The sequence below is a fragment of the Asparagus officinalis genome, chromosome 9 (assembly GCF_001876935.1).
Source record: "Asparagus officinalis chromosome 9, Aspof.V1, whole genome shotgun sequence".
NCBI classification, from domain to species: Eukaryota; Viridiplantae; Streptophyta; class Magnoliopsida; order Asparagales; family Asparagaceae; genus Asparagus; species Asparagus officinalis.
The window spans coordinates 12,232,460-12,251,370 of record NC_033802.1 but is presented as its reverse complement, the minus strand read 5'-3'; the positions used below and the strand labels follow the sequence as shown (position 1 = coordinate 12,251,370).

Here is an 18,911-nt window from a genome sequence, read left to right as displayed (position 1 = left end):
TAACGAACCTCGCGTTCGTTCTAAGGTGAACCTCGCGTTCAACTCAGGTGAGCGTTAAGCTCAATTTTTAACGAACCTCGCGTTCGTACTTCAGACGAACCTCGCGTTCGTACTTCAGACGAACCTCGCGTTCGAACTTTAGTTGAACCTCGCGTTCGAACTTCAGTTGAACCTCGTGTTCATCCTTTTTAACGAACCTCGCGTTCGTTCTCAAGTTGAACATCGCGTTCAAACGAACCTCGCGTTCGTTCTCAAACGAACCTCGCGTTCGTGCTTAAGTGAGTCTCGTACTCAATACAGTCAAACCTCGCGTTCGAAGTTAAGAGAACTTCGTGTTCATTATGGTTAAGCCTCGGCTTTTCATGGGTCCACTTTGGTATACTTAATTTATTCAATTAAGTTATGGGCCCTAATTAAGCTGTGAGACCCCAATTAAGTTTTTGGAAATTCAGTTGATTTAAATTTTTTAATTTAAATCTAATTTGGTTTTTTAATCAATTATTTAATTCAAATATTATGACACTAAGGTATTAAGGTTGTCTCTCACTCCAATTGATTAATTGAAACAAGAAGTTGCCAAAGTAACCTCTCTTGTGTAGATTGTTCATGAGGAATGTGAGATGTTTGTGTGTATGCTTTCGTGTAAATATTTAATCGGCCCAAAGGAAGGTTAATATTTATTTAGACTGTATACACATCTGCGATGATAAGCGTGTGACAATTATAAGGTTTACATGTGAATAATGAATCGATCCAAAGATAGTTTCATTATTTGACATGAGTTATTGTCAATGTTTGATCATTGCAACAAGGTATCACTTACAAGTTAATATTACTGTCCAAAGACTTGATATTAATGTTGTGCCGGTATCTTGGATGGGGATTGTCATTATTTGAATTTTATTGATTATGGTTATTGATGTGAACATTTTTGTTTTATTTCAGCTAATGCATCTGCTGCAACTATTTCTGCTAACATCAACTCAATTCCATGCTAAATGAGACAAACTTCAAGGTTTGGAAAGAGAACATATTAATTGTTCTTGGCTGCATGGATCTTGACTATGCATTAAGAACTGAACAACCCCAACCTCTCAATGCGGATAGCACTCCTGATGCAAAGAAGGAGCATGAGAAGTGGGAGCGTTCAAATCGCATGAGTCTTATGATCATTAAGCGCGGCGTTCCGGAAGCCTTCAGGGGCATAGAATCCGAAGGGATTACTAAGGCTAAAGATTTCCTTGCCGAAATTGAGAAGCGTTTTGCGAAAAACGATAAGGTAGAAACAAGCACGCTTTTAGCTCGCTTGATTTCAATGAAGTATAAGGGCAAAGGAAATATCAGGGAGTACATTATGGAAATGTCTCATATTGCTTCAAAGCTTAAGGCACTTAAACTCGATCTTTGTGACGAGTTATTAGTGCATCTGGTTTTGTTGTCTCTTCCTGCACAGTTTAACCAATTTAAGGTCAGTTATAACTGTCAAAAGGAGAAATGGACTCTAAATGAGCTCATTTCATACTGTGTGCAAGAAGAAGACAGGTTGAAGCAAGATAAGACAGAAAGTGCTCATTTGGCCTATGCCTCTAAGGATAAGGGCAAGAAAAGGAAGAATGATAAGGAAGCTGCTAAGGGTCCAGTTGAGAAGAAACAACATAAGGATAATCAGGGTTGTTTCTTCTGTAAGAAGCCTGGACATGTAAAGAAGGACTGTACAAAATATCACGCCTGGCGTGATAATAAGGGTACGTTCCTTGCTTTGGTCTGTTCTGAGGTTAATTTAGCTTCAGTACCTAGAAACACTTGGTGGTTAGACTCTGGTGCTACTACTCACATAAGTGTTTCTATGCAGGGTTGCCTGAGCTACCGAAAGCCAAGTGATGTTGAAAGACACATCTTTGTGGGCGACGGACAATCGGTAGATGTGGAAGCAATTGGGCACTTTAGGTTGTTGTTAGGAACTGGTTATTATTTGGATTTAAAAGATACTTTTGTAGTACCGTCTTTTAGACGGAATTTGGTTTCTGTTTCTGTATTGGCCGCCTCAAGCCAGGTAGCGTGAACAGCTGGGACGATATGGAGACCATGTTCCTCACCAATTTCTTCGACGACGACACCGAGATATCTATCGGATCATTGCTAGATGAGAAGCAGAAAGACGGGGAGTTAGTCGACACCTTCGTCAAGAGGTTCCGGAACAAGGCGATGAACTATCGGGACCCGATCACTAAGGAGTTCATCCTCCAGACTTGCCACAACAACCTTGCACTGGATGTGTTGGAAGCAATGGGAACAACACCGTCTGACACTAGTACTACGGTAGATATGATGGTTCAGGTGAACAACGTCCAGGACCATTTGCTAGATACCTAGAGGAATGCGGTATCGTCCCACAGTACACTATGCCGGGTTCACCTAGCATGAATGGTGTAGCTGAAAGACGAAACAGGACTCTTAAGGATATGGTAAGAAGTATGATTGCTCATTCTTCTTTACCAGAGTCACTCTGGGGAGAAGCACTTAAGACAGCAGCTTACATTCTGAATAGAGTACCAAGTAAAGCAGTTGCTAAAACACCTTATGAGCTTTGGACTGGTCGAAAGCCCAGTTTAAAGCATTTACATATTTGGGGATGTCCAGCTGAGGCAAGGCCTTATAGGCCAAATGAAAAGAAATTGGACTCCAAAACAGTTAGCAGCTACTTTATTGGGTACCCTGATCGCTCTAGGGGCTATAAGTTTTATGATCCCACTATAAGGAATATTTTTGAGACGGGAACAGCAACATTCTTTGAGGATGTTGAGTTTGGGGGGAGAAATAAGGTTAGAGACATTAGTTTTGAGGAGGAATTGGCTTCAGATCCAATCCATACAGTTACTTTTGACAATATTCAGGTTCCTATACCTGTTGTTGCTCAAGAAGTAAATCCGGAACCTCAAGATGATAATGTTGAACAACTCCCTGTTCCAGAAGAACAAACTCAACAACCTCAAGAACCAGTGCCATTAAGGAGATCCACGAGAGAAAGGAGAAATGCTATTCCGGATGATTATATTGTATTTCTCCAAGAACATGAGGAAAGTAGTGGAATGTTAGAAGATGATCCAATCAACTTCTCTCAGGCCATGAAAAGTTCTAACTCTCAACAGTGGATTGATGCCATGAATGAAGAGTATAAGTCTATGCAAGACAATAAGGTTTGGGAACTTGTCCCATTGCCAGAAGGTGCAAAACCAATTGGTTGTAAATGGATTTTTAAAACCAAGCGGGATGCAAACGGTAATGTGGAGAGGTATAAGGCGCGTCTTGTGGCTAAAGGCTATACTCAAAAGGAAGGCATTGATTATACAGAGACTTTCTCTCCGGTTTCATCGAAAGACTCTTTCAGAATAATCATGGCACTTGTTGCTCATTATGATCTTGAGTTACATCAGATGGATGTTAAGACTGCATTTCTCAATGGAGACATTGATGAGATGATTTATATGGTGCAACCAGAAAACTTTGTGTCAGGAGACCCAAAGAATATGGTTTGCAAATTAAGGAAATCCATCTATGGACTCAAGCAAGCTCCTCGTCAATGGTATCATAAGTTTCAACAAATAGTTATCTCGTTCGGTTTTGAGATGAACATTGTTGATGACTGTGTATATCACAAGTTCAGTGGGAGTAAGTATATTTTTCTGGTTCTGTATGTGGATGACATCTTGCTTGCCACTAATGATATAGGCATGTTGCACGAAACCAAGAGATTTCTATCAAAGAATTTTGAGATGAAAGATCTTGGGGACGCCTCTTTTATATTAGGGATCCAGATACATCGAGATCGCTCTCGGGGTATTCTTGGATTATCACAAAAGAGCTATATCGATAAGGTACTTAAAAGGTTTGGCATGCAAGATTGCAGACCAGGTGACACCCCTGTTGCTAAAGGAGACAAGTTTAGTCTCAATCAGTGCCCTAAAGGTAACCTTGAAATTCAGGAAATGCAGAAGATTCCTTATGCTTCGGCTGTAGGAAGTCTAATGTATGCTCAGGTATGTACGCGTCCGGATATTGCGTACATTGTTGGGATGTTAGGCAGATACTTAAGCAACCCTGGTATGGATCATTGGATAGCAGTCAAAAGGGTTATGAGGTATCTTCAGAAAACAAAAGATTACATGCTCACATACAGAAAATCAGAGAAATTAGAGGTCATTGGGTATTCGGACTCTGATTTTGCTGGATGCCAAGATAGCAGGAAGTCTACATCAGGCTACATTTATATGTTAGCAGGAGGAGCTATATCATGGAAAAGTGTCAAACAAACACTAGTAGCTTCCTCCACTATGGCAGCAGAATTTGTAGCTTGCTATGAGGCATCCAATCAGGGAATATGGCTGCGAAATTTTGTCACGGGACTGCGCATTTTGGAAAATGTTGAAAGACCACTAAGGATATATTGTGACAATAAATCTGCAGTAATGTATTCCAATAACAACAGGAGCTCAACTAAGTCAAAACATATTGACATTAAGTTCCTGGTTGTGAAAGAAAGGGTACAGAGTGGACAGATATCCATAGAGCACATTGGGACAAACTCCATGATAGCTGATCCTCTTACTAAGGGATTGCCACCTAAGGTCTTTCATGAGCATACTGCTCATATGGGTGTGGTATTATTTGAGGATATTATGTTTTAGTGGGAGTTTGTATTTGTGGTGCTTTATGTTTGGTTGTATTGTCTGATCAGAATAAAGTATTCAGTTAAGACACTCTGTTACATTATGTTTGGTTTTGACCTCACTAAGGAGGACCAGTTGAAAATAGACATGTACTGATCACATTGCATGTAATTTTCATGCTGCACATCCATGATTGATCTATGTCATTTGATTGTATTGGTATATGTGACCATTGATGGGTCGAGTCACGATAAATGTGACGAAGGCCGCTTTGATCCTATATTGATATAGTCAATAGACGAGATTGTTCGGAAATACCTTTTCAGTGATAGCAATTTTTGAGCTCATAAGGTTATACACAATTTAAGGAATCATATGGTGTCCAAGTGGGAGATTTTTGGATTTAATCTAATAAATCTAATTGTGGGCACATATGATTAATCAATGTGTATTGTTATCTTTCAGGATAACCCACTAAAGTAATCAATTAAGTTGGGTTAATTTGGTATTTAAATAAGTCATGGGGTTATATGTGCAGATACCAGGTTGTAATTGTGATTTATTGAGGGGCTAAATTACAAAAGTACAACATCTATAAATAAGGGGTTATGGTCCCTAACCTAGGGTTACATTCTCTAATTCTCTTCACCCTCATCTAAGAGAGAAATTCGGCTAAGGAGAAAACCCTAAGGTTAGAAGATCATCAAAAAACCCAAATCAAGATTTCATCCATGGATTCAGGTATAAGCTTCCGCTCTTTTGATTATTTGTTAATCTCTTTGAATTAATCATGGCTATATGGTTTTAGATCTCAAGTTTTTTTTGATTTAGATCTAACAAGTAATACTTTAGAAAATTCCAGATCGACGTGAAATCCTTGCGCAGAATACAGCGAATACGCAGATCCTCCTCCTTGCGCAGGCTTTGTTCAAAAATTCGTAGAAATTTGCAGAAATCTCCATTTTGTAATCCGTCAGAAGCTGTAAGAAGTAGACTCAGAGCCGGACGCGTCAATACCAGTTTTACAGTGAGTATTACTTTAGAAAATTCCAGATAGATGCGACATCCTTGCGCAGAATTCAGTAGAATACGCAGATCCTCCTCCTTGCTCAGGCTTCGATCAAAAATTCTTAGAAATTAGCAGAAATTTTCGTTTTGCGATCCGTCAAAAGCTATGTGAAGTAGACCCAGAGACAGATGCAGCAATACCAGCTTTACAGAAAGTTATACTTCATAAAATTCCAGATCGATGCGACAAAGACAACATTGAGCATCTCTAAAACTTTGTTTTTTTATTTTATTCGTTGTCGATCTGTGTTGTCTTTTTCACTTATTTTGAATTCTAGGTCTGTTTTAGCTTGGGTTGCGGACTACGAGGTTGTAGTTCGTGTGAATTGTTAGTAGATTCAGTTTACATAGTGGCGGTAACCATCGAATCGTGTCGGGGAGGACGATTGCGGTGGGTAGTCAATCTTACTGGATGTAAATGGGTTGTGAAACTATTTTGCTAGTGATTCTTGTTGCAGGACGTAGGCGTGGGGGTCAAACCTGAGTACATCTGTGTGTGCTTTTAGATTCTACATTACTTTCTGCATATTATAACTGCTTGCGTTTGTGATTTAATATATCTGCGTGGTTGTTTGGCTAAATTAAAAATTTATAAATTTGTCATAGGCTATTCCCCCCCCCTAGGCTATTCCTCGATCCACTAGATACACCCGTATCAAGAACAAAATGCAGGACATAACTAAAATAAAAAATTTATAAAATAATTAATATAGAATTTAAATACAGTAATAATAAATTATGTAAGGATATCATTGGAACAAAATCCCAAGACTTGTCATTGCATACAAGGTGTATAGCTTTCTGGGAAAAAGAAAAATTGGATTGTTATTTAAAAAAATTTCCACTTCCTTCAAAACCCAAGTAGGTAATAGTTGCCACAAAAACCCCAAAATAATTCAATATACAATTTTTATGTCGTATTTCAATGAAAACACCAAAGTGCCCCCTCCTCCTTTCTATACTCTCTCTCTCTCTCTCTCTCTCTCTCAAATCCAATCAACTCTCTTGGATTCTCATCCTCTTCCTCTCAAATCCAATCAACTCTCTTGGATTCTCATCCTCTTCCACTATGATATTTGACACTAACTTCTCAATTAAGATTTGTTATTCAGCCTTAATGATTGAAAATATAAAACTAAATTTTTGGGTTTGAGAAAAGACGAATCGATGCAGATTAAGAAGTTGGTAAAAGGGACAAATTGGGTTACTTGGTCCTCGACCATTCCAATTGTTTGAGATTTTTGCGAACTTTTTTATTTTTGGAATTTTTTGAAATTATCTGGGAACTAGAATTTCTTTTTTATTGGGTTCAATTGCTGCTGGTTAAGTTTTTAATTCATGTAAATTTTATTGGTAAATAGAAGCATTTAGTTGAGTCTAATGAGAGGCTACATTGTCAAATATTCATTTTTCTCATATATATTCTGGAAGCAATTGCAAGTTGATTTAGTTTGATATTCAAAATTTTCATCTTGATATCGGTTCTTCTATAATGTGATTTACATTATTGATCTCTGTGACGATATGAATTTTATGTAAGAAAGTAGGCAATGATTTTCTAAGTTATCTAGTTACTTATAAGTTAGTTATCAACCTTATTAGTTATTAGTTATTAAAGTTAAGAGTTAATTTGTAAAGCAACCTTGCTATTTGGCACGCAAGATGCAACAGGGTAGTGGCAGGCGAGATGGGCTGCGCGCCCATCTCGGGTACCAAATGGCATTTTCCTTTGTAAAGTCATTTGTATGATGTAGTTGTTAAACTTATTAGTTAGTTTTTAAACTTATGAGATACTAACCTAGAAGTTTAACAAGCCTAACAACTAACTAATAAATTTAGAAACTTTTTTTTTTTGAGTTTAATAGCTAACTCACAAGTTTAACAACTATATATCATAAATTTAAAAACTAACTCATAACTTTGAAATCAACAGTCTAACATCTAACTCATAAGTTTAATGTCTGGCTAATAAGTTTAACAACTATCTCATGAGTTTAATAACTGACTAATAAGTTCACCCCTTGAAAGTTACAGAAAGTGTAAATAATTCCAAAAAAATGCAAAAACCCCTCTACAAAGTTTCAGAAATTGTATGTAACCCAGGAAAGTTGTAAAAACTCCCAAAAAATTGCAAATAACCCCAAAAATTACATCCTAAAAAGTTTCAGAAATGGCAAATGACTCCAAAAATTATAGAAAACCCCTAGGATGTTTCAAAATTTATTATTGACCACTCAAAGTTATAGAAAACTTCCAAAATGTTTAATAACTGACTAATAAGTTTAATAACTATCTCATAAAGTTTAATAATTGACGTACTATAAAGTTTATACCCTTGAAGGTTATAGCAATTGTAAATAATCTCAAAAAAAAAAAAAAAATACGGAAAAAGTTTATACCCTTGAAGGTTATAGCAATTGTAAATAATCTCAAAAAAAAAAAAAAAATACGGAAACCCTCCAAAAAGTTTTAGGAATTGCAAATAACCCAAAAAAGCTGTAAAAGCTCTCAAAAGAGTTTAAAAAATTACAAATAACCCCAAAAATTACATTCTAGAAATTTTTAAAAACTGCAAATGACTCCAAAAATTAAAGAAAACCACTAGGAAATTTCAAAATTTATTAATGACCACCCAAAAATTAAAGAAAACTTCCAAAAAGTTTTTAAAATTGCAAATAACCCCGTAGAAATTGTAAAAACATAAAAAAAGCTTTGGAAATTGCAAATAACCAGGTAAAAAAATATAAAAAATACCCTAAAATTTTTAGAAATGACAAAAAAAATCTACAAAACCCCTCCAGAAAGTATTTAGAGATTTTGGGGTGTTGGTGGTTAAGCTTAAAAGAAAAGGGGAGAGAAGAGAGATCAATATAACTTGGCACCGGTTATCTAATATTATTTACTGAAAGGGATACCAGAGTAATTTTTTTTTTTTGAGTCCTAGGATGAGTTGGCACTTGGGGGTTTTTGGTAAGCTTTGGTCTCTTTTTTGTCCACGTCGAAAAAATTAAAGGGCTTGGGCCTATAGAAATTGGGGGCCTAGAGGCAATTTTTCCTTGTCATATTCATAATTACTTAAAAGCAAAAACAAAAGCACGTGTTTCCTCTCTCTTGGGAGGCGAGGGGCCCATTCTCGTTCCAGAACCAATCGCGAATAAACACCGTTCCCAAGCCCAACAACTCCGGCATTATAAACTCACGTGCAAAGCGAGCCCAGCGTCAAAATTACAAATTACCCAAATTTCAAAAATTATTTCCCCAAGAGCCCCCTCCAGTTCAGCCTTCAACCCGAAGTATCCTAAGCTATGACCATCAAGATTTCCTCGAATTAACTCCACCCCAAAACCCTAGAACTCCGCCCAAAGGACGCCATGGGTTTTCAATTGGGATCCGATCCCGATCCCCAGTCAGTGGTCTCGGTCACTCTCTTCACTGCTCTCATCTGCGCTTGCGTCATCATCGGCCATCTCCTTGAAGAGAGCCGGTGGATGAATGAATCCATCACCGCGCTCGCCGTTGTAGGTTTCATAATTTTTTTTTTGGCTTGGGATTTGAGAGGTTTTGATTAGGGTTTTTGATTGCAGGGGCTTTGTACCGGAGTGCTGATACTTTGGACCAGTGGAGGGAAGAGCTCAAGGATTTTGGTCTTCAGCGAGGATCTCTTTTTTATTTACTTGCTTCCGCCGATCATTTTCAATGCCGGGTAACTTTTATGTTTTTATTTTTTTTTGGAGTGTTGTTTTTGTGTAGGTCCAAATCTGAAATTTCGATTCCGAAATTATATAAATTTGTGTCTTTGGATGTTTATGTAATATGCATTAATTTGCTTATGTACCAAGCAGAGAAAAGTTAAAGAACTTTACAAAGTTTCTGAAACTTTGTTTGTCGCATCATGAAATCCATGGGTAAAACGTGTTGAAATTTTCGATTTTTGCCTCCAAATAATTTTCAGATTTTTAATTCTGAAATTGGAAATTTGGATTTGGATCAGTAGCATCCTTATTTTGGGTGGTACTATTAGTACTTTAGTTTAGCTTTTTTTAGGTAAAATTTTCATGCTAGTTATGAGAATTTATGACACCATGGTTATGACATCGGCATTTGATAAAATTTGACTTAGAATGTAGTTGAACAAGGAGGGATTACATTTGATAATTTTGTAACCTTTACTTATATTTGGGAATCTGATTTATTTTTTGTTTTCCACCAGATTCCAGGTGAAGAAGAAGCAATTCTTTCGGAATTTTATGACAATTATACTGTTTGGAGCAGTTGGGACATTGATGTCATTCATGATAATTTGGCTCGGTATGTTCTTTACATTTTTGTTTCCCATTTTTTTTCATGTGTTGTCTTCATGCTTGAACTTAAAGCTAAGGATTGAAATAGAAAAATCAATGTTTAAATACTAGAAAAGTCAGTGTGCGTATGCAACATTCTTTCAGCTTTGTCAAGATTTCCCCTTTTTTTATTTTTTTTATTATCAGTTCTTTATGTTTTATATCGCCTTAAGGTGAATGCTCATTTTATGTTTGTGATTGGTGGTTGAATGGCCTGGTTGATGCTCATACTCATATTCTATTTTCTACACATATTGATTTAGAACTTCAGCTGAATTTGCTCACATTTATCCTACAAGAGGTGCTTTAAAAGGTAAAAATTGAAACGAAGAGGATCCAACCGTTTTTCTTTTATTTCTTTTATTTTTGCTTTTTGGAGAATGTGGACGAAGCCTCTAAGTGAGAGCACCAGTAGAGAGCAAGTAAATGACAGTCATTTTACAAAAAGCTACCCCACGAAAAGAGAGTTCTAAGGAACACATAATTAATACACATCCCAGAAAATCAAGTAAAGTACTACTAAGTTTTCTATCACCCATATAAGTAAACTAAACATCTCAGTCTATATAATAACTATCTCAACCCCTTAAAACAGTCCTTGTATGGGAAGAAAATCTTACTTCCCATTACTTGTGAGAACATATTCTGCCATGAAGTTTAAAAAAAAAAGAATTAATTGAACCCAATAAAGCCAGACTACTCCTTTTTTAATAGAGAAAATCTGTCTATTATATTCATTCCATAAAAAGCATTTAGTGGCCATTCCACATAGATCTTACTCATGTCTTATCTCTTTTAAATGTTTGTTCTTCAAGTAGGGGACTACCAGGAAGCCCTGCTACTTGCCAATCTAATAGAAACCTAAGTTGATAAAATCATATCCATATCCACACTTCAAAAATAAAAGGAAATGTGACTTTGCCTCAGTAATGCACAACTCACAAATAGGATCTTGATGACTACCTATAAGTTCCAACATATTTTCTGTCTTCAATCTGTCTTCTGTAGCAACCATGTTAAAATAATTACTTTAAGGGGAACCGATTCCTCGATATATGTTTGAAGGAGCAAGAGATCCTTCAAAGCGGAGTAGTATATAACAGGCCGTCATAGATATTCCCAGATGGAGCTGACCATCTTTAGATTTTCTCCATCAGTCTATGTAGCAAATTCTGCAGAACTGTTAGTAAGTAAATTTCAACCACCTAGTTCCCATCTTGTTTCTTTGTATGTTAATATGCACTCCCTCATGTGTTAGATAATGTCATTTCTTTGGGAAACTGGTTCCCGCAATTAACATGGCACAACACCAAGAGTACAAAAGGAAATATATTCTGCATTCAATTCTAGCCATTAATCACCTATATTATTATATTCTCTCTCTCTCTCTCTCTCTCTCTCTCTCTCTCTCTCCTCTCTCTCTCTCTCTCTCTCTCTCTTTCTCTCTCTCAAAAAGGATTTTTTTTACCTCACATCAGTAGTTATATACTTTTTGGCACACATATGCTTTTATTTGGGTTTCGTTCTTTCTCATGAATATTCAAGTTTGTTCACTGAAAATTCATTTATTTTTTTAATCTTGGAAGTGTTTCCTGTAGTTATGATACTACTTAATTCAAGTTGTACCTATTATGCCACCTAAATTCAATAAAGTGAACTGTGGTCTTAAATGTACATTATGGAGAAGCCAATTTTTGGAGTTTCTGAAATCCCTTTGAGAATTTACTTTCCAGTGATGGATTTCTATATTGTGGGCTTTTAGCAAACTAGAAACTTATACATCTATGTTGTTTTATGTATGCATCTATGCACTTTCATGCCTTATGCATCGTATACTTATACAATTTATATATGTATGCCCATATGTGTTCACAAATATATTGGTAATCAGGTGCCCGTGGATTATTCAGTAAGCTGGGTATAGGTTCCTTGGAAATTAAAGATTATCTTGGTAAAATCTTGTTCTACATGTCAATCTTCTTCCAATTCAGTTTTCCTCAGTTTCTATTCCTATCCTTTGGAAACTTATTCATGTCTTTTAGTAATATGTTGCAGCGATAGGGGCAATCTTTTCTGCAACAGATTCTGTTTGCACCTTGCAGGTTTTATTTTCTTCTGAGATGTGGGTTACACTCGCCGATTATATGATGACTTCTAACTTTGATGGAAATTGATTACTGGATAAATAGGTGCTTAATCAGGAGGAGACACCTTTACTTTATAGCTTGGTGTTTGGTGAAGGTGTTGTCAATGACGCTACATCGGTGGTACTATTCAATGCAATCAAGAACTTTGATCTCGTTCACATCGACTTTGCTAATTCTCTGCAGTTCGTTGCAAACTTCATTTATTTATTTGCCACTAGCACCTTCCTTGGAGCATTTGTAAGTTTCTCGAACGTCACCTCCACCACCAACAAGCACACACACATACAAACACAAACATGTGTGCTCTCACACGAGGGACATTTCTTTTTTTTTCCAGCTAATGTTTGCTTTCTTTTTCTGCAGGCTGGTTTGCTTAGTGCTTATGTCATCAAAAAGTTATACTTTGGCAGGTTTGTGTAGCCTGAAGCTTTCCCTTTTTTTTGTTGCATACTCATATGTTTTTGCTGCAACATATTAGAGTTGAAGCCTTTCTGCAATATTTTCCTTCCCATTCTATGATTTGAGATGTGAAACAAAACAGAGCTTCTAAATATTAGCTGCCATAGACTGGTTTGCTTATGCTGATTTCTGATGTTGTCTGTAGACTTCAAATATCACATGAAATTTTCTGGAATGACTTTGATTTTATTTTACTGCTACTTTCTTTCGCCTAATTTTAAATGTGAAACGACAATATCATGATTCATGTTATTTTGACTTAAAAGGAATGTGGCTGATAATCCTTTTATTCCAGGCATTCTACTGATCGTGAAGTCGCCCTTATGTCACTCCTAGCTTACCTTTCGTATATGCTGGCTGAAGTGTGCTTGATCTCCCGTCTCTATTCCAACTACTTTTGATGTTTTTAATATAAATGCTGAAACATATAACTTATGTTGCAGTTATTAAAGTTGAGCGGTATCCTGACAGTATTCTTCTGTGGAATAGTTATGTCACACTATACTTGGCATAATATAACAGAAAGTTCCAGAGTTACCACTAAGTATGTACCTTTTCCTATATGCCCTAGCATGCTGCAAACTGCTACTAGCAGTTGGGAGACTCTATATGTGATTATTAAAGCTTATTTACGTGCTTTTTTGTGCTAACTTTTTACAGGCATGTTTTTGCTACATTCTCATTTATGGCGGAGATTTTCATCTTTCTTTATGTTGGCATGGATGCATTGGATATTGAAAAGTGGAGGCTTGTTGAAAACAGGTTTTGTCTTCATCTTAGTTCTTGATGATAATTATTAAACTCGTAGAGTCTTTTGTGAATCAAATTGAGAAGCTTATTTGATCCCAGTTTGAGATGAAGCATTCATTAAAATACCCATTTACCTTTTAGTTATGGTTGCTGTGCTTTATGATATAAAGTGATGGTTTTGATATCTTAAAGTGGATCTTGTATTAATAGATCTGAACTAAAGGTGACTCAAAATATATTTCTGGTGAGATCGCCTAAGTATGGAGATCTATCATGGTTTGACTAGTCAATGCCCAAAAAACAAATGAGCCAGATAGACTTGCTAATAGGTTTATATGCCACATAACTAGCTAATAGGCTTTTACCCCGCAGTTAATTCACCACGGAAATCCTTACTGGATTCTTGGATCTGAACTTAATCATCTATTTGTATAATCCATTGCACTGTGGAATCGACCTAAATTTTCTCACCCTTCTATTAGGTCATCAAACCTTCAGTTATCCTCAATTAACCCAAACAATCAACCTAATAGGCTTTCACCCCACAGTTATTCACCAGGGAAATCCTTATCGGATTCTTGGATTCAAACTTAACAATCTATTTGTATAATTCACTACACAGTGGAATCAACCTAATTTTATCATCCTACACAGTGAAATCAACCTAACTTTACGAAGTCATGAAATCATCCTTTGAAACTGGATGGGAGACACCACAACTAACCTTCACTTATGCTCAATTAAACCCAAACAAACAACTGGAGATGTTGATCGAAGTCACAATCATGGTGGGAACCAAGTCACTCTTAGCAACTACATACACTAATTTCCTCTTGGTGCCTTTGTCAGAACAAGGCACCACGTTGTTGGCCTAAATAAGCTGTGAACCATGTCAAAAGCAACACAAGTATCTATGTCAAAGACCCAATAAACCATAGGCCATGCTTTTAGCATGAATCATGTGATCAAGAAGGTTGAAATTCTGGAACTTGTTTCGGGAAAGGTTTATTTTACCTGTTGTCTTCTTACAAGGGCAGTTTATTATCTTGTCTTCTATTCGCTGTGTGTTAAAACTTGTATGTGTATGTTCTACCCTATGTATTCGCACTGGGTACATGGTACACCACAGATGTAGCTTTTCATCTCGAGCGAGTTCAAATCTGAAGAGACATGATTCAAGTGTCAAAAGATTTGGGTCAACTGTACTATTGGAGCTGGAGGATCCAGAATATGACATGCTAATCACTTTAAAAGACAATGTAAAATTGTCACGCCTCGGTTCCAAAGGGTAATAATTGGAACGTGACTCGGCCGACAATGCAACCATTTGGCCACGTTCACGCCTCTAGGTCATCTTGTATACATATATATATAGCAACAACTACACCACAGAGCATGTAACTACGACAACACAAGAAATGTATAAAAAAACCGAAAAACAGAGTTCAACTACAAGACCACAACTATCCAAAGAGGAAAAGAGTAAGAAAATTAACATCATAGTCTAGAAGGCCACATTTGGCTCAAGGAAAAGTCTAAATCAAATAACTACCTAAACCAAATGAAACGGAGGAACATATAGGATAAACGGTGATCACTGCTGCTAAGCATGTTCCTCAAAATTCTTTCGATCCTACGAAGAAAGAGCAGCCCCCGAGTCTGGGGTGCACAAACCCCAGAGGAGTCAGAAAACTCCCAACAAGCATGTAAAATGAAGGAATTGTGCTCGTGTAAGTGTACGTGGCAGGTATAAAGAAAAGATAAAATCTCAATTAAAGGTAATAAATGAAAAATGTTGATTGTAGATATCAAGATAAAATCTATCACAAGACACAAGCACATTATTATTTTAGATGTTATTTGAATTAGAGGAGAATGTTTTCACGTATATAAATCGGGTTCTCGTTAACCGTCATGGGAACACGGCTTCAAGTCAAGTATTGGCCCTTGGCCCTTGTATATATAACTCGGAATATCAGGAATGCGCATGAGCCCGCTTATATACACTTTATATTCGCCGCCCAATTCTCTTTTATTAAATCTCATCTTTATCTGTTTAATTTAAGTGACTGTGCATGAAATGTTGTGCACTAATTACAATATTACCGTGGAACGGCTTTCGTAAAAAAATAAAAAATAACCGAGACCCAGAACATGTCCACTCAAGGTAGGTGTCTCTAATCAACACTATAATAATAATAATAATAATAATAGTCAAGGGTACCTCACACCGGGATATCGGCATCGAGGGTATAGCCATGCCATCATAGCACGCTTATGAACCATATTTTTTTTTGACGAAAGTCGTCTTCATACACAGTTGGTCCTAATAAATGTCATTAGATGATCGAACATAGCATTAGGTAATCCAATAAGCATCAAGAGATCAAACAATATCATCATTTATCATAACAAGAGGGGAAAATAAAAAATTAACATACTTGTTTAGTGTCACAATGTGTCAAACATATTTGATTTGATAGCCTAGAAATCTACAAAACTGGTTTTTAGTGAGCAGTGGCCCGAACGGGTCTGAAATTTGAGTTATAGACCTACAGGTCTGGTATTTGATATTGGACCCTAACCGGGTCGGGTTTTAGTTTGAAAACCGATCCAAAAGAAAACTTTGAGAAAAAGGAAGGCACTAGGATTTGAACCAAGGACTAAGGACTGATTGTGTAAGTTCCTTAACCACTATCACCAAACACTTGAGTTGCCGACATATCTACAGAAATGTTGACATCTGCCGCCTGCGGATTTCCTACAGGAAACATAGGAGTTTGTGGAAATTAAAGCTAACTACAAATGTATGCTTTATGAAAACTAACAGATAAGCTTTACACTAGCAATCAAGGTATGGATCATAAAAAAACTACAAGGAAAATGTACCTATACATGATTTAGAAAACATATAATAAACAACTAAGCTTATAAATCAAATAAAAACCAATATAAATTTTTTTCTATACACGATTTAGAAAACTATTTTTTTATATTTTTGGGTTAGGATCTATGGCGATTTTCTTTCTTTTATTTTATTTTATTTTCTGTTACGAGAAGACTGCGGATTACTCTGTGATTTCTCTGAGGGGGGGGGGGGGGGTGAATAGGGTAATTGCTAATCTAATTCGATTTTAATGCTAAATTAAAACTTACTTAATAATAGCCTAGCAATATGATGTGTACAAGTAATATATGAGAATATAAAAATAAACAAAGGGCGATATATATGTGAGACAAAATACAATATGAAAATATACAAGAGAGAGTGCGTCAATGCCAAACTCAAACACAAACAAATGATCACGGAGTTCGGTCGACCCACGACCTACGTCTCCGCTCCTCACCCTCGAGGAGAATCTCCACTATATCACAAAAATACTACCCAATCGGTTTTTAACGCTCGCCGATAAACGTTTACAACTCACTATTGCAATCACACAATACACTTCTCTAAGTGTTGACCTAGTCCGTGTCACCTTCCTCAAGTGATCGGAATTACAACCTCTCCTTAGGATTTACTACCGATGCCACTCTTGAAATTGACCCCGTCTTTCACTAACTACTTCTCTTAAGTGTCTGCAGTGTTTTCAATGCGCGAGGCGCAATGCGGGGCGCAAAGTCAGTTTACGCGCACATGCGCAAGGCGCAATGCGATGCGCGCGCCCGAGCGAATCGAGGCGCACTCCAGACCACAAAAATTTTAGAACTCTTAAAATAACTAAAATTTTAGAATACAGTCAATAAGTTACAACCTAAATACACTATCATTGGGTCAACTTATAGAACTTTTAAAATACCTACACTACAGTAACAAAATAATAGCTACATTAACAGAATGATAGCAACAGTAACTTATAGCACTCTTGAAATGCACTATCAGATAATAATTTTTACTGTTAAGTGCTAAAAACTTAAATTAGCTACAGTACAAAATATCTACAGTTAAGTTTCTTTTACTGTTAAAATAGCTACAGTAGAAAATAAAAGAACAACCTGCTCAAACAACTTCAAAAAATAAAAGAACGAACAACTTAAAAAACGAAAGAACTACTGTTAAAACAAATACAGTAAAAAACAACTACAGTAAAAACAGCTACAGTAAAAATAGCTACAGTAAATAAAATAACGTTAAAATCAGCTACTGTTAAAATCTGATGTGGCAAAAAAGATAAAAGAACGGAGAACCTTCTCGTTGAGGAGAAAAAAAACTGGAAAATAAAAGAAAAAACAAAGAGAAAGGAGAAAAAAACAAAGAGAAAGGAGAAAAAACCTGTTCGCTGCTTGTTGCTGCCGATCGGCGATCGCCATCTCCCTTCGTCGTCGTTGCTCGTCACCGTCGCTGATCGTCGTCGTCGTCGCTTGTTGCTGCCGCCGAGAGGAGATTACAAGAGTGGATATCGGGGCTTGGGAGAAAAAGTGAGTGTACAGAAACCCTAACCCTTTTTATTTCCCTTTTTGATTCCCTTTTTGATTTCGGGTCTATGTGGGAAGCGGGTTTGTACCCGAACCCTAACCCTTGCGGTCCTGGAAATGAGGCGTGCGCCTTTCGCCTTTCGTCAGGCGCTGCGGGGCGCTCCTCAGGCGCGCGCCCGACGCAAGCGTAGCGCCCCGCACCTGCTGCGGGGCGCTATGCTACTGCGCCGCAGCGCCTCGCGCCCGAGGCGCGCGCCCCACAGCGCCTTTAAAAACACTGGGTTCATCTAGTCATTTGTCTTCCAAAAGACTTTTTGAGGAAGCAAGAGAAGTCATGGGAGTTGATTTAGTTATCCGAATAAATGGTTTTTTAGGATTTGGTCATGTTGAATTTGTTTGATCACGAAATTTGCAAAGGTGATATACTTTCACTACATTTTTGCCTTGTAATTATTTATGTTTTTAATTTGACTACTTTTACCCTATGCAATGCAGGGAATTTAATATTACAACATTGTAGTATCCATTATATTAAGGCAAATCAATCAATTATAAACTAAATAATGACCAGATATACCAAAAAATTGATAATAAACAAATGAACAAAGAAAGAAAAGAGAAATACCGATCTTTCAAACTGCATTTATGGTCCGAAAAATATGAGAAACAAAATTCGTGAATCAACAAAATGAAGATAACTATTTGGTGAGTGAATAAAGTTTTTCATTTATAAAAATAATGACTAGAATAATAATCATATAATATAAACATAACCCTTTCTTCTAAGTATTCAGAAATGACTTCTAATAACCTTTCAAAAAATATTGCAAAATCTTTGATAAGCATTAACCAATGATCAATTTCTATCAAACTTTCAAACCGCGCACACACCACAAACAAGGGCTCAAGAAATGATGTCCTCAAGACAATTGATACTTGTTGTGGTGACTGCTGTAATAGTTTTTATTTCTTAATGGTGCTGGGCAATATTGTTTTTAGCGCATATAATACATGGCTATTCATGGAATTTAATAATATAAGCCAGCCTCTTTCTTTTATGTTTG

General features: G+C 36.7%; 1 protein-coding gene across 1 annotated transcript in view; it reads left to right on the top strand.

Annotated features, from left to right (window-relative positions):
• LOC109824606 (sodium/hydrogen exchanger 2-like) overlaps positions 8,967 to 18,911 on the top strand; it is a 34,320-nt gene continuing 24,375 nt past the window's right edge. The window contains exons 1-10 of the mRNA XM_020391237.1: positions 8,967 to 9,253; positions 9,320 to 9,438; positions 9,946 to 10,043; positions 11,967 to 12,026; positions 12,131 to 12,177; positions 12,265 to 12,459; positions 12,586 to 12,632; positions 12,977 to 13,043; positions 13,125 to 13,225; positions 13,342 to 13,443. Of these exons, the coding sequence (XP_020246826.1) occupies positions 9,107 to 9,253; positions 9,320 to 9,438; positions 9,946 to 10,043; positions 11,967 to 12,026; positions 12,131 to 12,177; positions 12,265 to 12,459; positions 12,586 to 12,632; positions 12,977 to 13,043; positions 13,125 to 13,225; positions 13,342 to 13,443 (983 nt within the window). The 5' untranslated portion in view covers positions 8,967 to 9,106. The remainder of the gene's footprint in view (positions 9,254 to 9,319; positions 9,439 to 9,945; positions 10,044 to 11,966; positions 12,027 to 12,130; positions 12,178 to 12,264; positions 12,460 to 12,585; positions 12,633 to 12,976; positions 13,044 to 13,124; positions 13,226 to 13,341; positions 13,444 to 18,911) is intronic.